General features: G+C 39.4%; 1 protein-coding gene across 12 annotated transcripts in view; it reads right to left on the bottom strand.

The window, feature by feature from the left end:
• Window positions 1–22,286, bottom strand: part of PTPRT (protein tyrosine phosphatase receptor type T) — a 1,155,381-nt gene that overhangs the window by 227,563 nt on the left and 905,532 nt on the right. For all 12 annotated transcript variants that reach the window (XM_044927640.2, XM_044927642.2, XM_044927641.2 and 9 more), the window contains exon 12: window positions 19,943–20,216. In XM_044927640.2, coding sequence (XP_044783575.2) covers window positions 19,943–20,216 — 274 coding nt within the window. The remainder of the gene's footprint in view (window positions 1–19,942; window positions 20,217–22,286) is intronic.

Genomic DNA, 22,286 nt, shown 5'->3' with positions numbered 1-22,286 from the left:
AAAATTAAAATCAGAAGAAAACTGTAACACAGTACACCAAACGGAATTAAATCTTCTCAAACAACTTTGAATTAGAAATGTAAATATTAACAACTGAAATCCATAAAGAATTAGGAAAAAAAGAGAGTTGCCTGAACTCAGAGGGGAAAAGAAAACAAAAATAAAAGCACTCAGAAATGAAGATTAAATGACAAGATATCCAAGGGAAACTTTTAATAAGGGGCATCGAAGAAAGAGAAAGACAACCAAGGGAATGAAAATGAGATAGAGAATAAAGTAACAAGGGTACATGAAAAAGGGCTTAAAGAGAAGAGAAAGAAGATCTGATATATGTATACTTGAAATCCCTGAGAAGGAAGATTAAGTAATTAAATAAGCAAAAATTTGTAACAAAAATCTGAGGAAAATATATGAAGAGATGACCTGAGGTTACACCCTGAAAGGACTCAAAGACCTGAAAGATCTATTCCAAGATCCTAAAAAAACTACTGAACTTAAAAAAAAAAAAAAAAGTTTTCAAAGACTTAAGGCAAAAAAGGATCAAACAATTTACAAGGGCAACAGAATTAGGCTATCATGAGCTGTCTGCAAAGCAACATACAGGACAAAAAATACGAAGCAGCATTATCAAGAAACTAAAAGAAATTATGAACCAAGGATTTTATAGCTAGCCAAGTATTTTTCAATCATCAAAACTATAGAAAAACAACTTGCAACATTCAATCACTCAGAGATTCCTGTACTCATGAGTCTTCCTTGAGAAATATAACAGAAGATAAGCTTCATTCAACAAAGAGATGACTGAGGAAGTTTTGGCAAAAGGTTTGATGGTAAGCGTTTAATATATTTAATTGTAAATCTCAGACTAAATGAAGGTAGGGGCATGGTTGAAAGCAGAATATGTAAATGTTATAGTTTCTTGAAAATAATGGAAGTAAAAATGAGAGAGAGAAGAAACAGGGTAAGAGAAGAAAGATGAGAGTGGAGTAAGTTCATTGACTGCTGTATGGGCAATAGAGGAAAGTCAAGGCACACCATCAAAAACTGACAAAGCAGTGATGTCTGCAAGATGGCAGAATAAGTCTGTACGCTCCTCTTTCCAAAGAAACATCATTTTGACAACCACCCCTGGATGAGAGTGCCTTTGTGGGAATTTGGAAGTCCAGAAGAGAGGACCCAGCCTCTCAGTGGAGCAAAAAGTCTCACAACAGAATCACTAAACAGTCACACTTTGCCTTTCTCCCAAAGTGGCCCAGCTCAGTGCCACGAGAGACCCCACAGGGGAAACAAGAGCATCGTGAGTGACCCACTCCCCCAGCTATGCCAGATGCTGCCCAAGAGGCCTATTTCTATCATCTCAACCTGAAAACTGAGCGGATCAGCACGGATGAATAGCATGGGGCAGTTAGGACCTGGGAAAAGATAATATAGTATATATAGATGACTGGAGAATGCAATGGCACCCCACTCCAGTACGCTTGCCTGGAAAATCCTATGGACAGAGGAGCCTGGTAGGCTGCAGTCCATGGGGTTGCTGAGGGTCGGACACGACTGAGCGACTTCACTTTCACTTTTCACTTTCATGCACTGGAGAAGGAAATGGCAACCCACTCCAGTGTTCTTGCCTGGAGAATCTCAGGGACGGGGGAGCCTGGTGGGCTGCCGTCTATGGGGTCGCACAGAGTCGGACACGACTAAAGTGACTTAGCAGACTATTAATGACCTTAAAAAGTAGGAGAACCTGTTATTTGCAACAACATGGATAAACCCGGAGGACACTAGACTGAGTGAAACAAGACAGACACAGAAGAACAAATACTGTATGATTTCACTTCTATGTGGAATTGGGGAAAGTTGAACATATAAAAGCAGAGTGGTGGTTGCAGTGGCCAGAGCGTAGAGGAAATGGGGAGATGCTGATCCAAGAGTTAACAGGATGCATAAGTTTTGGAGGTTTGTATATTACTTGCTTTTCATACTTGGAATTTGCTAAGAGAGTAGGTCTTAAGTACTCTCACCACACACAGTGCTGACTATGAAAGGTGATGAATTTGTTAATTAGCTTGATTATGGCAATCATTTCACAATGGAAGGAAGGGTGAAGGGACAAACTAAGGGTATGGGATTAACAGATACTAACTACTATCAATAAAATAGATGAGCAATAAGGATATACTGTATAGCTCAGGGAATTACAGCAATTATCTTGTAATAACTTATAATGGAGTATAATCTTCAAAAACATTGAATCACTATGCCGTACACCTGAAACTAATATAATATTATAAATCAACTGTACTTCAGAAAGAACCCAAAACAAACCATAATGTCCATTATGTTGTACATCTTAAATATACACAATTCTTATTTTTTAATTACACCTCAATAATTCTGGGGAAAATGCTGGCAGGAAGAGGTTAAATAAGAAAGGATAAAACACATTGAAAAGTATAAGAAAAAAGATAACTATTAGAACAAAAATAAAAAGCTTTCTAAACATCAAAAGAAATTTTAAAATAAAAGAGGAAAACACATCAGCAAGAATTACAAAATTAACATAGTAAATTATGATATAAAGAATATGTGATAGATTTGAAACCAAACATAACAGTCACATCAAGAAATGTGAATGGGTTTAACCCATATAATTACATGGGAAAGATTTCAAAGGTCTCATATAAAGTAAGACCCAACTATCTGGTATATAAAGGGCTTCCCTGGTGGCTCAGACAGTAAAGAATCTGCCTGCAATGGAGGAGACCTGGGTTCAATGCTTGGGTTGGGAAGATGCCCTGGAGAAGGGAATGGCTATCAATATTCTTGCCTGGAGAATTCTGTGGACAGAGGAGCCTGGCAGGCTACAGACCATGGGGTCACAAAGAGTCTGGCATGACTCAGAGACTAACAGTTTCTATTTCACTTTCATATCTAAAACAAAGTCATTCTGAAAGGCAACAATAAAGGAATGAGAGAAAGTATAAATGGGAAAAAAAGAAAGAATAAACAAATGAACAAAAGAAAGCTACAGCAGTGATCCTGATATCAGAGTTATAAAATGCAATTTTAAAAGTATATCTATATCTATATCTATATAGATATAGATATAGATAGATAAAACAAAGAACAGTTTACTGTGAAATCCACAATTAACAAGAAAGGTAGCAGGTGTGAGAATCTATGCACCAAAAGCCACAATGATCACCTTTATGAAGTAAAAGGAGAAGAAGGGGATGACAGAGGATGAGATGGTTGGATGGCATCACTGACTCGATGGACATGAGTTTGAGCAGGCTCTGAGAGTTGGGGATGGACTGGGAAGCCTGGCGTGCTATAGTCCATGGAGTCACAAAGAGACATGACTGAGTGACTGAACTTAACTGATGAAGTAAAAACTACAGAAGATACCAGAATAATAGAAGACTACTGTCAATATAAGACAGATCAAGTGGCAAAAAAAAAAAAAAAAAAATAGGCAAGGATACAGAGAGCTAAAATAATTAAGCAGATCTTGTGGCTATGTGTCAAACCGTACAGCCTGATATCAGAGAAAGGCCTTCTCCTTATGAGCTTATGAAGCATTCAGAAAACTTACCATATATCAGCTAATTAAGAAAGCACTGCTATGTTGAATAAAGTAGAAGTATTTTAAGAAATATTCCATGGATATAATATAATAAAGTGATAATTAAGAGTATGAAAGAAAAAAACCTAAATAGGTCCATCCACCTGGAAATTCACAAAATAATTTCTTTTGGCTAACTTCTAGGTGAAAGGGGAAATTGTAAACAAAAATTTAAATATTTTAAACAAAATGATGAAAATGCTACATATTGGAATCTATAAAAACCATTTAAAGCGGTGACTAAGTAATATCAGTAAAATGAAAGAATGAAAAAAAATAAATTTTCATCTAGAAGAGAAAGAAAACAGGAGCATAGAAGGGAATAATAAAGGCAAAAGCTGAGGTTATTGAAATAGAAAAGAAAAAGATACTAGAAAAAGGAAAAAAAAAAGAGGAAGCATCAATATATAAGGATGGCAAGAAGGAAATAACCACTGAAAAAGAAGAAACTTTTAAAAATGAGACAACTTTTCAGACCTCTGAAAATAATTCTGAAAAACTAAATGGACTTGATAATTTCCTAGAAAAGTATAGCTTATAAAATAGATTTGATTAGAGATAAAAGCAACAGGTCTAATTTCACAGAATAAATAGAAGAAGATATGAAAGAACTACCTCAGAAGAAAAACACCCCGCTGAATTGTTTTCATAGGGGATTTTCTATTAGATTTTTAAAGATAAGATAGTAATTGACAGAAATTGTTTTACAGCATGGAAAATGGAGTTCTGTTTTTTTAATTAATATATTTTTTAAAATTTTATTTTATTTTGGAGTATAGTTGATTAACAATGTTGTGATAATTAAAGGTGTTCAGTGATTCAGTTATTCCCACACAGGTTGTTAACATAGTGGTGATCTCAGTCTCCTGTACTGTACAGCAGGTTCCTGCTGGTTGTCCATTTTAAATACAGCAGCGTGTACATGTCAGTCTCACACTCCCCAACTATCCAAAATGTTCTCATTTTTAAAAGAAACCAGTATAACATTGACACCTAAATTTAGGGGAGATAATACCAAAAAAAAAAAAAAAAAAGAAAAAAAACAAACACGAGGGAGAAATTATAGACCAATCTTAATTTTGAATGTGTAAAACTACTACATAACATGTTGGTGAACAGAATTCAACACTGCATTGAGAAAAAATAAAATGCCATGACCAAGTGGAATGTATCATAGAAACGCAAGAGTGGTTGGATGTTAAGAAGTCTACTCATATAGTATACTATATTAGCAGATAAAAGGAAAACTCATATTATCTCTACTAAGGAAGAAAAAGCATTTGACAAAATTTATACCTATTCCTTATTTAAAAAAAAAGCTCAAGAAAACAGAAATTGATCAGTATATCAGTATAAATCGAAATATATATATATATATATATATATATATATATATATATATGAGTTCTAACACCACCATCTTACTTAATGGAAATCTACTAAAGGCATTCTCTTTAAGATCTAGAGTAGGATGACCTCCATTTCCACCACTGCTTTATATGATATTGGAAGTTCTGGTCAGTGCAATTGGATAAAAGAAATCAATTAGAAGCATACAGATTGGAAAATAAACTTTAAAACATTTGCTTGTAGATGATGTAACAGTATATCTGAAGATTAACAAAGAGTCAATGATAAAGGTAGCAGGATATAAAATTAACATACAAAGTGAATAGTAACCACAAACACAATTGACCTCACATAGAGGCTACCATGCAGCAGATCTCATCCACAATGGCAACAAAGATTAAATACTTGGTATTAAGCTCAGCAAGAACTGCAAAATCTATATGCAGAAAACTTAACAACACTCCTGAAAGACACAAAAGCAGACTTGAACAAACAGAAAGACATTCTCTGTTCTCAGCTAGGATAATTTAACATCTTAAAGATATTAGTTCACCCTAATTAATGTAAAAGTTTAGTGCAATTCCAGTTAAATTACTAATAGGCTTTTTATGAAGCTAGAAAAGCTACTGCTAAAACTTTTATGAAAAAATGAACACCCAAAAAGAACTAGGAAAGCACTGGAAGAGAAAATCCAAGTTCAGGGACTTGCCTTATCAGATATCAAGGCATTGAGCCTTTACAATTAAAACTATGCGGTACTCCCTGGAAAAGGAAATGGCCACCTGCTCCAGTATTCCTGCTTGGAAAATTTTATAGACAGAGGAGCCTGGCGGGCTATAGTCCACGGGATCACAAAGAGCTGGATACAACTGATCGTTCACACACAAACACACACACACACACACACACTGTGGTATTAGTGCATAAATAGTCAAATAGGTGGGTGGAACACAATTTCAGGTTTTTCCAGAAAAAGACACAAGAACATATGAACATTTAAAACATGAGAAAAATGGCACCTCAAATTATTGGGGCAAAGATGGACTTTTTAATAAATGTTGCTAAGACAACTAAACAGACATTTGGGGAAAAAAAAAAGATAAAATTAGACACATACTTTATACCATGCACAAAAATAAACACCAAACATCAGAAATGTAAATGTGAAAAACATGTAAACTTGTATAAGTTCTGGAAGCAAACAGGGTGAATTCTTTTATAATCTCGGTATAAGAAAGGCTTTTTCACAATGTCTCAAAGTCTAGGTGTAACTTTAAATACTGATGCATTTGACTACATTTTTGGGGGTGGGACAAAAATATTATAAGCAAAGTCCAGAAAATTACAACATATATCACAGATAGAAAGTTAATATCTTTAAAATGGTGGGGAAAAAGGTAAAAATCCTGATAGAAAATTGGGCAAAGACAAACACATATAGTTAAAAATTAAATAAAAATATCTCCTAAATATATGAAATGATGTTAATCTTATTTTTTATAAGAGAGAGGAAATTGAAGCTACATTGTGATACAATTTCTTCCTATAACTTGGACAAAAATTAGTTAGACCACACAAACTATTGGTGAGGCCGTAGAGAAACAATTTGAAACACTGCTGGATGAGAATTGATTCGACCTTTAAGCAAGGGAATTTAAACACATCTATCAAAACTAGATATTTGTCTACCTTTTGATCCAACAATTCCTCTTCCAGGAATATACCCTGAAGACACACTTTTTACAATATATATTAGAAAAAATATATATGTACACAATACTTTATTGCAGCAAAATTTGCATTTGAAAAATATTGGAAACAATCTATATGTCCACACATATAAAGTGATTGAGTAAATTAAGATACATCGACATAATGGTCGGGAAGATCGCCTGGAGAAGGAAATGGCAACCCACTCCAGCACTTTTGCCTGGAGAATTCCATGGACAGAGGAGCCTGGTGGGCTACAGTCCATGGGGTGACAAAGAGTCGGACATGACTGAGTGACTAACACTTTCATTTCACTTTTCACTTTCATCCCCTCACCCCCTCAGTGCAAGCCCTGAATAAATGATTGTTGGATTTTTATCCTCATCACTATCATCAGAGAAGAGCATGACCAACGATGACACAATTTCACAGAATAAACAAATATGGACAAGGTATGGGAAACCAGGTTCAAGACATGGCTTTGACCTTGGACAAATCACTTCCCCACTCCGGACTTCAGTTACTCATTCTGCAGAAAGAAAGGAACTGCACACCCTATAAGCTCCCTTCCAAAACTACATCTCATGCTTCCCATTCCTCAGCATCAGGACTTTAATGGAGCAGCTGTACAAATTATCCCTTAATTGGGATGTCAGAACCGTGGCTCCTCTGGGCCTCATGGAGAGAGGCTTCGATCTTCCACCAGGGACTGGAGACTCTCAGGACTAAACCTGAGCTGTCCTTCATGCCTCCCTGCACAGCTCTTATCTGACCTTAATGATCCCCACTCTCAGTGAGTGATCCTTTGAGCTGTAATTACTAATTGATGTTTGTAAAGTCTTTGAAATTCTCAGGTGACAGATGTAATCAAAGGCCAATTTATTATGATAATTGTTATTAGTACAGCTCCACATTATTCATTGATGTTAATGGAAGGGCCAGCAGGTGTTTCAAGATTGAGCAGGGGACTGAGGCTGGCCATGTTTTCAGGGAGAAAGAGAACAAATGTGGATGTGGTGGGGAGGGTTGGAGGTCTTTTAGGGGCTCCTGCTGGTCTCAGTCCAGCCAGATTCTACTTTGTGTGGTTGTGACTCAGCATGAAGCATGGCAATAACTGTACAGGACCACCTCACAGCTTTTTACACGTACAGGTTCAAATCCAGGTCCATCTCTTGCTTCTGGAATGTGCTTCAGCAAATCACAGCTGCTCTGAGTCTTGGCTTACTCATCTGTTAAATGAAGATACATACAGTATCATGTTTGCTGTGGCTGGATAATGGCTTTGAGGTAAGTAAAAGTGGATGTGAGAAGACCAGCTTGTGGGGGTGGGGGTGGGCTTGCTGAGGTTTCCCAAGGAAAAGATGATGGTATTCAGAATGAGGATGGTGGCACTGGAGATGAAAAATGTATGTGGATGGGAGAGAATATTAGAGTGGAGAACCAGCAGGATTTGGTGACAATTGGAAATAGATAGTGAGGTGTATCTTGGGTAACCCAGACTTCTGAGATAGAAAAGTCTGAGAGATGTTTTTGAAGGGAAGGAATTATTTTAAACTGCCTACTATTTCCCTCAGTCTTGGGTAGATTTATTTGAATCTCCCCTCAAAAATGCTTCCTGACAAACTGAGTTTTTGAGTTTGCTAAGTTGGGAGCCATGATGAAAAAGATGGAACCTGACCCAAATTTAGCCTTCAAGGAGGGCCTACAGAAGAACTAACTTCCACACATGTCCTTCTATAAACACAGTATTCCTGATCTTTCTTTTGGAATCTCACCCTCTTTCTCTCCTTGATGTATCAGGTAGGTCAGCTGGTACCTTTGCATACCCTGGACTTCACTGATTTTATTTCTCATTCCTGATTGAGCAAACATTTTTAACCCATTTGTCTATTCAAATGTTTGTGCACTCAGATTTTGCTTTTTCTTTCTTCAGTAAATCCCCACATCCTGCCTCATACTTTCACCAGTGATATTCTAATAATATCTGACATGAATTCAGTGCTTATTGACCACGAACCACTATGATAGGCATTTTAAAATGCATCATCTTGTTAAAAATTTACCAACATTTTTATATGGTTGATACTATGGGCATCAAAATGTTCTGAATGAGAATGAGACTCAGAGAGTCTAAATCACTTGTCTAAGATTGCATAAGGTCAGTGCCAATCTACACAATTGGAAAAACCCCATGCTAGGCATATTTATAAAAAAATTATGGGGGGGGGCTTTGAGAACCATTAGTCTTATTTAATGGCATTAATGTATTAATGCTGCTATACAGCACAAGAAACAGAATCCTTGAGTGTAAGTGGCTTCATTAAATTTCAGTTTACTCTTGTATGACAATACTGATGGAGAAGGAACTAATGGAGTGTTTGAGCAAAAACGATACTATGATGTTAACTGATATCTCCTCAAGGTTCCTTATATAAGGATATATGCGATACATCCCTCTCATAAAAAGCAGGCACATGTTTCTATCCAGTAAGAGAAACTATGTGAACCTGCCACATGCCCCCTTTTGCCTTGGCTTCCAGGAAGCTCAAGAAGTAGAAGCAATGTTCTCCTTCATTAGCCACATAGACTATAACTCTGGCCCAATGATAACCTTTCTACCAGTAAGATTCTTGAGTTAAAATTTTAACTGAATATGTATACATATTCATATGTACATGAGTACACTCACATATGTACATGAATATTGACATGAATATGTACATACATACACCCACATGCTAAAATGTTTATGTGAATGGAAGTCGATATGTATATACACATAATGCTGAATTTCTACCCACAAATTCATAGATATCCATGTTAGCAACACCTTCCTTTGAAAGAATGTGCAAAGAGTTATCATTCTTCCTGTTTATTCCTCACAAAGATCCCCATGGGTTTGGGTGGTCATATCTCATCCCACTTGACTGATGTGGAAACTGAAGTTTAGTAGACCAACATTCACTTCATGTAGCCATAAAATGACTTAAACTCATGAATCCAGTTGCCAAATTCAGAGTTTTCCCCACTTTTTCACCATTTGGGAGCCAACTGGGCTGAACTTCATGGAGACCCTCCATTTGGAAGGGGCCTGATAGAGGCAGAAAATCTGCTGTATGGAAACTTAGGCTGCCATTTCCAAGAACCTTTTGGGGATGGGTGTCTGGAGCATTGATGTCTCAAGATTCAGACTGACAAGATTATCAGCTGTCAACATTTGAGTAACCTTCATTTCCTTATCCAAATGAGTTTAAAATATTGCATTGAAAAGAAAATGTTCTTGGTCCCTCAGCTCTCATACCATGATAATAAAATCTGTAGGAACTGTCAGTGAGTGAAATAATAAATTAGCAACCTGGGAGAGCTCATCTTGGTATTTGTACAAGGTGACACTTGGGGAATTTCTCTCCATGTGGAAAGAGAAGTCTGAGACCTAACAGGGCTTCAACAGAAATTCAGAGCTTTCTAGAGCAAGTGATAAGACTCAAAGGGTTGAATGGAGACCTGGAGGGAGACATGCCCAAGGGGTTGGGTGATCCCCAGGAGAGAGAATCCAGTGAGGACTGGGAAGGAGGCCTGGGCAGGTAGATGGGGCATGGAACCCAGCCTCTGGGGACAGATAAGAACTAGGCAGGAACGTTTAGCAGGCCAAAGCTTTCCAAAGTGGTTACAGAAAGATGTGATAATCCTGTATTCCTAATGTTCATTTTTCAGTTCTCCTTCCCATTTTCATAGAGCTAATAAAATCCAGAAATATGTTCCTGACATAGGACTATGGCAACAGAGTCTGAAAAAGGATATATGGAGGCCTTTGATTCACAGTTTTTTGTTACGTTGGCTCAGCCACTGATGGTTAGGAGAGATCTAAGGTTTTCAGATGCCTCTCAACCACACTGCATGGTAGACTTTGAAGAACCATGGCCTTTTAAAATGGAACAGTCTGTTGGACTCTGTGGGAGAGGGAGAAGGTAGGATGATTTGGGAGAATGGCTTTGAAACATGTATAATATCATAAAAGAAACGAATTGCCAGTCCAGGTTTGATGCAGGATACAGGATGCTTGGGGCTGATGCACTGGGATGACCCAGAGGGATGGTATGGGGAGGGAGGTGGGAGGGAGGTTCAGGATGGGGAACACGTGTACACCCGTGGTGGATTCATGTTGATGCATGGCAAAACCAATACAATATTGTAAAGTAATTAGCCTCCAATTAAAATAAGTAAATTTATATTAAAACAATAATAATAAAGTGGAACAGTGTCACAGGGAGTGCTAGACATTTCTTGACCATATCCCCATGGAGGTAAACAGAAAGTTGTTAGCAAAATCCTTACATCTGTGTGAAGTAACTGAGATACTATGAGATTTCATGATGCTTCTGGTGGTACAACCCATGCACTGATTTAAATGGAGTCACTTTGTGAGACCAAACAAGAGCTAGTGTACATGAAAACATTTCACTTAGTGTTTGGGATGCAGGAGGTGCTCAATAACAGCAAGTTCTCAGGCTCTGTGGTAGAAACTGCACAGGTACTTCAAGAGTAAGTCTTGTCAATTATGAGAACTTGAAGGAAAAGCTTAGGGCACAAGGGGAAATGTGTTGGCCATAAGGGGCATTTTCAAGCATCCCGGTCCCTCCTCTAGGCACATAGCTGGAAGGCACTGCTTCATTCCTTTCTGAAGTTAAGCATGACCGCACGACCAGTCTTGCCCATTGGAATGTGAACCTGCTGTGTATCATTCTGTGTGGAAATCAGTGCCTTAATTGCCACATTTTCCTTCTCTGCCTTGGTGATTGTGGAGGCACAGATCAAGGCAGACTTTCCATCATCTTGAGTTCTTGAGTAACTAGGATAGGCAGAACCCCTATGCTGACCCATTCTGAACATGCAGAAGGAGGGGGAAGTATTTTTTTTTTTTTTGTCAATACACTGAGATTTCATGGTTGTTTGTTACTACAGCATAAATTGGTTTATCCTAACCAATACAGGCTTCCTGGTGGCTTCTCATGGCTCAGATGGTAAAGAAACTGCCTGCAATGCAGGAGACCTGGGTTCAATCCCTGGGGTGGGAAGATCTCCTGGAGAAGGAAATGGCAACCTGCTCCAGTATTCTTGTTTGGAGAACTCCATGGACACAGGAGCCTGGCAGGTTACTACCCATGGGGTCACAAAGAGTTGGACATGATTGAGTGAATAACACTAACTAACCAACCAACCAATATATGAGTTTTCTTACAAACTCCCTCATGGAATCTCTAAGACTCAAGCCATGTGACCTCCTGTGAGATCTTAACTCTAACCCATTCAAGCTTGGGATTTCCACATCTTCTCATTCTGTGGTCCATCTGAGCTTTTTTTCATGTGACATGTGAACAGTCACTAAAGTAAAAATAGAATCAGGAGATGAGGTTGGGAGGGGCAAGATCATTCTCCAAAGACACAATCAATTATATCAAAAGATTCAACAGAAACAAATGTTGGGCTTGGAATCATGTATGAAAAGTTAAACTAAGAAAATAAAGCTTGGGGTGGGGTGATAAAGCAATTGGGTCATGGGGAGTTAAGGCAGTCAACAGCTGTAATCACATGTAAAGACACGAGGTCCAATTCCTGAGGTCCTCCAGAGTTAGGAAGTGATTTGCTTCTGTGTGAAGTCTATGGGACAAATGGCAATGTATCAGGTGAAGGATGCTTCAACCCTCCCCTCCCTCAAGACAGGAGCTTCAGGAAAGCAGTGAAAAAGAAAGAGAGAATCAGAACTACAGCAACTGTCATGGATGCATTATATGTATTGTCTCATTTACTCTCCCCGTATTTGGGGGAGGTATATCATTAATCGTATTATGTATCTTGGGATGCTAAGAAACCAGCTCCAGTTCACACATCTGGGAACAACCATAACTCAAAGCTAAGCCTGTCTGCTGCCTGATCTTCTTTCTATCCCGTGCCTCACTAAAACCACCCATGTGCAAATATTGGTTTAACAGGGCATGGACACAACTATAGTTTCTTCCAATTCATTCAGAGAGAGAATTTTTCCTAACCCAGCTCTACCTGGATCATCCCAACTATTATAATGTGATTATATTGCAAACACGAGGACTCATTCAGAATAGCATCTGCCTTCCAACTGCTCTCAGGAGTTCAGGAGCTGGAAGAGGAAATGAGACATAGAGAATGATCACCCTTCTACCTCCCACTTCTCTTATTTAGCTCACCATTTGGCAGAGGCATCATGCAGGTTAAATATGCCCCCGCATGATGAAAAGGATTAGCAAGGAAAGAGTCTTCTCTCTGCACAAACAGAACAGGCACAACAGCACTGCCCCAAAAATGGGGGCTTCTGAAGGATATTTACATGAATTTGCCACACTTGTTTTGCATTCAACCGTTAATTATGGTCCTTTCAGCTTCACAATCATGGCTAATGGTGGTGGGGATGCAGAGAACAGTGGATTCAGCAGACCTCATTCTGGGAAGAGTGGGAAAGAAACAATGTAAAGCTGCACCCACCCGCTGTTTACAACCGAGACAGCTACTCTGGGGTACCATTTGGAAGATCTGGAGGAAATCGAGGCTGCCCAGGAGCCTGAAGCTTGGGAAATGAGACAGCTGGGCAAAGTATTACTGCTATGATGGAAGGAAGGTCCTTTATGGCTCATCTGTCTATGGGGAAAATAGCTCTGAGCCATCTCTCTCATGCTACACTGAATGGAAATTCAGACTTGACTCACACTTACTTGGTGCCTTTCAGTATTCGAGATCATTTCTCATTTAATCTTTGAAATGACTGTGTGAAGTGTGTATTGCGATTTCAATTTTATAAGTGAGGAAACCGAGACTCACAGACAACAAGAAACAGTTTGTACTCTCATCCATTCATCAAATGATGACTGTTATACTATGTGTTAAATACTGCACTCAGAATGGAGAATTCAACAGCAAACAAGAGTTCCTACTTCCTGGAGCTCTAAATCTAATGAGAGAGGCATGCACTGCAAACAAACAAACAAAAACAAGTGCAATTAAAAATACACACAGTGTTGTAAAGAACAGGTCAACAAATAGTGAGGGCTGATGTGGATGGTTCTTAGATAATATGGTTGGAAAGTTCCCAGAGAATATGACAATGAAGATGAGACCTGAAAACTGAAAAGGTCCAAGTTCTTCAAAGACTGAAGAAGAGAGTCTAGGATAAAATAACAGCCTGTGTGAGACCCCTGGAGTGAGAAAAATATCTTGGAATGTATGAGAAATAGTGTCTTAGAAAATGGTTCAAAGGAGGAAAGGTAGTTGAAATGTAGCAAGCATGGTTTAACTATATACGGAGCGCAATGCTAGGTTCTGGGCATTCCTTTCATGGAGAGCATTGTAAAAAGGAGTCTGTCTATGAGAGAACAGAATAGATAAACAGAATGAAAGAGGTACAGAAATCATGCTGCTGCTGCTGCTGCTAAGTCGCTTCAGTCGTGTCCGACTCTATGCGACCCCATAGACGGAAGCCCACCAGGCTCCCCCGCCCCTGGGATTCTCCAGGCAAGAACACTGGCGTGGGTTGTCATTTCCTTCTCCAATGCATGAAAATGAAAAGTGAAAAGAAAGTCGCTCAGTCATGTCTGACTCTTAGCGACCCCATGGACTACAGCCTACCAGGCTCCTCCATCCATAGGATTTTCCAGGCAAGAGTACTGGAGTGGGGAAATCATAGTATATGAGAAATAGAAGTAATTGCATATTAAATATCAATGCAGGATGGTCTGGGTGGACAGGGCTTCTGGTTAATACTGTCATATTTTCTCCAAAAGGCTGACATAGTAAAGAACAATTTGATTTGTTCAAATCAATACAAGTGTCCAAGACTATAGAGTTAAGGAGACAGAATTTGGCTTTATAGAAAGGAGAAAGTTCTAACTATTGTACTTGTTTAACAAAGGAAGCAACTTTTTCCTCCAAAGAATTGCAGTGGTCAAGCTGAGGCTATATAATGCCTTGCCAAGAACATTTTATTAGAGATTTCTGTGTTGGCTTCTGGTGTACATAAGATGATACTTCAAAATCATCCAATTCTAAAGTGCTATAGATTTGTAATGGTTGTACCCAAAACAAATGGTTACAATATGGCCTAATTCCTAAGACAGGTGCTGAAAATTCAGCACCAAGGACAGTGCTTCAACAGCTGGGACTGCCCTTTGCTATTAACATTTGTAAGAAAGCATAAATAGGCAAATGAGGTATTACTAATGTGATCAAAATTCCCAACCGAAGTGCCTGTAAACAATTCACACTTCATGAAAGTGGCTGGGAGGACTCTGAGTACCTTGTCTCATAACAGACATAATACTTGGACTCTCCATAGTGTTTGTAGGACTGGACTGAATTATTCCACATTTATATAGTTCACTGTGGAGTTTACCACGTGTCTTTACTCTCATCCTAATAATAGTTAAAATTAAAGGAGTGACCTCCACATTTCTAAACCTAATAATCTGGCATATTATTTTACTTCTCCCTCCCTCCTTCCCTCCCCCTCCCTCCCTCTCTTCCCTACTAGAATATAACTGCTATGAGGGTAGGGATTTCTTCATCTGTCTGGCTTACTGCTTTATTCCAGGCACTCAGAGACAAAAGTGCCTTTTGGCGGGGCACATATTGTGCTTGCTAGATGTTTACTTAGTTAATCAATCATATCTAATTAACTTAAAAGTCACACAGTTAGTAGGGTTTTATGTGTAAGTAGTCTGACTGTAAAGGCTAAATATCAAGACACTCTGCTAAGCTGAAAAACTGTCTTTACTATTCATAGAATATATATATATTGTCCCTAAAATTCTCTTATCTTGTTCTGATGTTCTCACTGAAACTTTAGATGGAAATGGAAGCAATGAAATTGATTGATAGTAAATCATTCAACCTTGCCCACAACCATCCGGCAACAAATGGCCATTTCTGCTTTCCTTTAATTCATTTTAATGTAATATAACTTTGCCCTAACCTTTGTTTTTAATCTTCTAGAGATATAGATTTGCTGAATTCTGGTTTTTACTTGACTCAAGACATTTTACCCCTTCATGAAGAGAGCTAAGCATCACTTTGATGTTTGGCAAAACTAATACAGTGTTTGAGGTTTAAAAATAAAATAAAATTTAAAAAAAAATAAAAAAATCAAATAGAGTGCTTCTGTTTTCTGGCTTGCTTTATAGTTACTGATTTTCATGTTTACTTATAGTTTCCTTTGTTTCTTCCCTTTTCTTTGTAGATTGCTGTTTTCTGGCTTTCTATGATAGATTGGAAGGCTGCCTTTATGTTTTAAAAAAGAATACTTAAAAAAAACCTTGGTATCAAAAATAAAGTAGTCGTTATTTATTCCATCCTGTCCAAAGTGGGAAAATTAGCAGATTTTTATTTACATTCATCAATTCTTCAACTCTTTCTCAGTTTTTATTGACACAAGAGTGAATTACAGCCCCAGATAACAGCTGTAAATTTTTTATATCTTCTCTTTAAGTAATCGCTTTTTAATATTAACCTCTTTGCAATGTGTTTAGAACAATTATTTTGGCATTAATATGATATTTAATTAGTTTCCAGGCTCACTGTGTGTCTTTTTATTTCATATTTCTCTCTTTGCAATTTCTTTATTTTGATTCATTGCTTGCTCAACTACTGTCTGTATGATTTTATAGAAGCAGGGCTGATGGGAGCCTCTGGATGGTGAGAATGTCTTTGTGATGCGTTTACGTAAGAGCAACAACTTGGCTGATAAGAAATTTGCAGGTTATAACGTTTTCTTCTCAAAAATCCTCCAGGCTTAACTGCATTGTCTGCTCCCCTTTATGATATGGAGCAAGCTGAGGGACCAAGCAGAGACTTGTCAGACTGAGGATGACTTTCCCGTTCCTATGTCTCTTTCACCCAACTCTTTTCAGTAAAAGTTAATACTATGCAATAATTTGAAATGGTTCATAGTTTTTCTCTTGCTAGAAAGATACAATATGCTGAGTGCCTGGCTCCCACAGCTTTTCCCTCTCTGTTCCTGTGAGGCCAACTACACCCTCAAGACTCCTGGCATAAGCAACCACCCAATTCTACTCCTGCTCAGGCTTCACTGCAGCCAATCTTAGGTCCCAGATGAGGGTACACATGGTATGGGATCAAAGGCATGAGTAACTAAATGATTGTGTTTATCTTGGAACCAGGAGTAGAAACTGCCTCTTAGATGGCTTCAGAGTGGGGTGACCTTTTTCCCTAAAGGCAAACCCTCATGTCTTGAAAAGGGGAGTCTAGGGCTTCCCTGGTGGCTCAGTGGTAAAGAATCCACCTGCCAATGCAGGAGACACAGGTTCAATCTGTGGTCCAGGAAGATACCACATGTCTCAGAGCAGCTAAGCATGAGCCTTTGCTCTAGAGACCACGCACTGCAACAGCTGAAGCCTGGCCACCTAGAGCCAGTGCTCCACAGCAAGAGAAACTACCACAATGAGAAGCTCACATACTACAACTAGAGAGTAGCTCCTACTTGTCACAAGTAGAGAAAAAGCCTGTGCAGAAGACCCAGCACAGCCAAAATAGTTTTTTTAATAAGTGGATCTATTGTATGACATCTAGGGAGCAAGACCTCCAATATTCCTCCTATCTCATCTGCTGCTCTTCTAGGACCTACCATGCTCAGGTTGGAGAAATTGCTCCTGGAGTCCAGTTTCCTAGGTTCTGTAGACTTGGTCTGTGGTTGGGTTTTTAGGAGAATCTTGGGAGGAATGTGATAGCAGGTGATGTGAATGCAGCTATGATTCTGTTCCACAGCATGGAAACCCAACAGCACTTCTTGATATGTTGCCAAGAGCAGGGAAAGCCACTCTTTGTTAGGGCTGTGCTGAACCAAGAAACTGGCTAATATGGGATACAGAGATGGGCTCCCAGATGCTTCTGGCCATCTTGACTTCTTCCTCCTCAGTACATCAGAGCGTTGTATGAAGAGGCCAGATCACAGGTGCAAGGCAGTCTGGCAGCTTCTTTTTGTAGTTTTATACTCTCTGTGAGGAATGTTCCTTGAACCAGTAATGAATGCAGAAATGAAATACCAATTTAGAATCTATAAATGGTTATGTGGACATTTTAAATGTGAAGTAGTTTCTCAATCCAGGTTTCTCATAAAGTAACGACTGCCACTAACAGACTAGACTATCTTGGCCACCCAGCACCTACACAGGCTATTCTCTAAGAACTTCAACAACAAATTTTGCTTTTGTTTCAGGTTTTTCTACCCCAGTGAGCTTCTCACTTCTCCAGACACACTGTGGAACATGACACACACCAGATCCCCTTATGATTATAGAAGCTCTTTGAGGGCACATACTACATAATCTTAATATGAACTACAGGGCTTAGCATATGTCACTGTTCATTATAGATCTGCTGAATGAAATATGGCAACCTGGAATATGTCCATAAAAACATCATAGGCAGAAAATCTTGAGTACAAGAGGAACTAAAGATAGTTAGCTTGCAAAACATAAGACCAGATGGGTTTGTGTGTGTCTAGAGGAGAAGTGAACTGGAAAAAAAATACCACCTAAGAAGGTGATTGCATTGGCTCTACTGGGACCTAAAAGTATGGATCAACAGCAATGGGTAGAAGCTGTAATAAAAGATATACTTAAGTCAGTTAAAAAAAAAAAAAAGCCCTCAGTCACAGCCCCCACAAAGATCAGCAAGTTATCATATAAAAAAAGTAAGGTATTTGTTACTGGAGTTATTCAAGAATAAGCACTGACATCGTCAATTAACAGATGCTTGAAAGGATGTGGAAGAAAGGGAACCCTCCTATGTCGCTGATGGGAATGTAAATTGGTGTAGCTACTGTGTAGAATATTATGGAGGTTCCTTAAAAAAACTAAAAGTAGAGTTGCCATATGATCCAGCAACTCCACTCCTGGGCATATTTCCCGAGAAAACCTTAATCTGAAAAGATACATACATCCTAATGTGGACAGCAGCACATTACAATAGCCAAGACATGGAAGCAACCTAAATGTCCACGGACAGCCGAATGGATAAAGACGACGTGGGGCACACACAATGGAATACCACTCAGCCATGAAAAGAATGGAATAACGCTGTCTGCAGCAACATGGATGGACCTACAGATTATCATACTAAGTGAAGTCAGCCAGGCAGAGAAAGACAAACACCATATAACACTTATATGTGGATTCTAAAAAAAAAATGATCAAATGAACTTATTTACAAAATAGAAATAGACCCACAGACGTAAAGAACACACTTATGAACACACTTACGGTTACTAAAGGGGAAAAAGGGTAGCAGAAGGATAAATTACAAGTTTGGTATTAACATATACAAACTATTATATAAAAGACAAATAAGCAAGAAATAGCACAGGGAACTAGATTCAACATCCTGTAATAAACCATAATGCAAAAGAATATGAAAAATATATGTATATATAACTGAATATATATATATATATATATATATGTATGTTACTGAATCACTTTGCTGTATACAAGAAAATAACATGACACTGAAAATCAACTATATTTCAATTCTTAAAAAAAGGAATAAACACTAACACCTGTTAACTGTGACATTGTTATGTTGACTGAAGCGCTGTCCTGTGTGTAGGGGAAGGGAGGGCGATACTGGATGACCTTTCAGATTCTTTTCTGCCCTGTGGTCTTGTGATGTTATGACTGACACCTCTTATTAACAACAACAACAACAAAACTGACACAGAAAAGGTTACCTTATTTTGGAGAGAAAAATATTTTCTAATGTGACTAATAGTAATGAGAAAGGGGTTAGTGGTCACTGATTAACTAAAGTATGTATGTTTAGGGCATTCACAGAAATCACATTTATAGGTATTCTTTTATAGATGAGAAAATTAAGACTCAGATCTGAATATGATTTGCCCAAGTGAAACACCTTTCCATCCTCTAATTCAGCTGTCTGAGAACATTCTGTGTAAAGGGTCACAGAGTAAATACTTTAGGGGGCAAAGTAATCTCTGTTGCAACTCCTCAAGTGTCCTGCTGTAGCATCAGAGCAGCCATACGCTATGAAAACGAGTAGGCATCACTGTACGAAGAAAAACAACCCCCTCCGGCCAACAAAAGGCTGATCTGGATGCTTTGGTCCATGGGCCTTAACATGTCAACCTCTCTCTAAAGCGATGCTGCCTTCTCATTTAAGAATGGGAAAACAAGGCAAGAAATGGCCTCCAATGGCCATACTTACTCCGTTTGCTTTGCTGAGGGCCTGGAAGTAGATGCTGTAGCTTTTCAGAGGGGAAAGAGGAGGGTTCCAGTAGCCGTTGTATGTCTTGTTGTCACCCACTGTAAATGGCTGGGTGACAGGCAGGTTGGCAGGCTTCAATTCGGCAGCAAAGTAGTGTAGGGAATCAAGGCTGGAGGCGTTCCTGTAGCTCACTGGCACTGAAAAGCACTCGATGATGTCAGCTGCCCTCCGTGACTTCTGAAGTCGCTCCTCCTTGACAACCAGCTGATAAACACTGAGTAGGAAAGAGGAGAGGCAGATGAGCAACTCTCTGGACGGATGAATTTGTTATTTACCATCATCACTTCTATGACTGAAACCTCCCTCCAGAGTTTCAGACTTCTAAACCTGCTGCTTTGCAGAAATAGATCTCCATTTAGATATTCCAAAGGGCTGGTTCACACTGGGTATGCCCAAAATGCAACTCAGTTTCAACCCCTACAAACCTGCATGTTCCTCCTCCTCCATTTCTTTCCTTAGTGAAGGGAGCACTGTTCATCAAGTGGCTAGATCTTGATTCTGGGGCCTCATCCTTATTTCCTACCTCCTCGGTTTTCTCTCTGCTCCTCTAATCAGCAAGCTCTGTTGACTTGACATCAGCAATTTGCACCCGCCCTTCCCCTTTGTTCTCCTCCCATTATATTGTAGAGGTGGGGCACTTCCCCATCTCTTAGCTGAACTCAGCAGGTCTCTTTGCCTCTAATTTATGTGATCAACTCACCAGTCAATCCACTGACCTCCCTAAACATAAAACACTGTCGCTCTTCAAGCACTTTCACAGGCTCTCCATTATCCGAACGATACAATCTAGATTCCTCATCCTGGCACTTGGGGGCACTTTGTATCTGGTTTGTAAACTACTTCTCAAAGAGTCTTATGGTAGGTAGGCTCCTGATTGCAGCTGCTCCAGAACCCCTGCTACTGCACAAACATCCTTTGGATCCTACCCCATGCCATCACCAACTGGTGCTTCCTCCACCTTCAGTGCCCTCTCATTCTACCCGCTTCTGCCTGTGGAAGCCCTTCTCTAAAAGCTGAGCCTATCTTTCATCTCCTCCATGCAGCAGGTCAAGCCCTTCCAAATGTGAATGACTTTCCCCCTACTCAACTCTCCTACCACTGATTAATGGCTGTCTGCCTGGGACAGCAATAATGTGAGCTTGGAGCTGCTGTTTCTCTGGCTGGACAGTGACCTTTAAGACAGTGGCAGTTGTGGCTTAGTTATCTCCGCTTCACTCTCTCTCTGTCCACACGCTGTTCAGCAGATTGCCTGATACCTGTGTGCTGATCAGTGAATACTTGTTCAAGTGGACCAAACTGAACTAAATTGAAAAGAAGCCCAAAACCCAATCTGACGGAAGGTAGAAAACCAATTCAAGAGAAAGTGATTCCTCTAAGCTCCTGTCTAGTGATCGTGCACATTTCCTTCAACTTAGAAGGATATAAGAAGCTGTTAATGTGTGAAGAGAGATGCCCAAGCCTTTATTAAAAACTGTAAGCCAAATGTGTAGGCTAGGGAGAGAGGCAAATCATCTCTCCAGGGGTTAGTCGGCAACCCCACTGCCCCTTCCTCTCCACCAGTCTGGTTACTGAGGACTCACTTGTCAATTCAACCAAACTCAGCAGCCAGACTAGAGATGAGGGTGCTGAGGCTGCGAGGCAGAGTGCCCCATGAGTGTCAAACTGCAGCAAGAGTAGAGATCCAGACTCTCCATGCATAGTTCAGCATCCTTTCTTTTTCTCTACCTTCCTTCCTACTCCATAAGCCAACAAAACAAACAGAGGGCCTTGCAAGCATTTTGTGTATTTGTTTTCCTCAGCGGCTGAAGTTGCATAGCTCCATCCCACCCCGCCTCGTCTGAAATTACAAAGGCTAGCAAAGGATATTTTTTGGGGGTTAAACTGTGTTGTCAACATACGGTTTCCATACAATTGGGATTAATGTGCACAGCCAGCAGCTCCCTGAGGCCCACTGTGTCTGCAGCTTGTCCATTCAGAGGCAAATGTGCAATTGCAGCCAGAAAGCTGTAAACTATTTTGTCATATAAATCTTTCTGCCAGGAATCTAGCCTCTCTGAAAGATCTGGGAGCTCTGATTAAGGAGGAGGAAGGGAAGAAACAGTCACGCGAACTGTGCAACCTTCCTTCCCCTGACACACATGCTTTAAAGGACGAGGTCGGGGAAAGAATCAAGAGAGTGGGCAATATTTGTGTTTCTGTGCTAACTTCACTCTCATCATCATTCTCTTGAAAACATATTTATTGAAGCTCTTTTCGGCGTGCTGGGGATGATTAAATCACACCT

This window comes from Bubalus bubalis, chromosome 14 (assembly GCF_019923935.1).
Source record: "Bubalus bubalis isolate 160015118507 breed Murrah chromosome 14, NDDB_SH_1, whole genome shotgun sequence".
Taxonomy (NCBI): Eukaryota; Metazoa; Chordata; class Mammalia; order Artiodactyla; family Bovidae; genus Bubalus; species Bubalus bubalis.
This window is presented reverse-complemented; position numbering and strand designations above follow the sequence as displayed.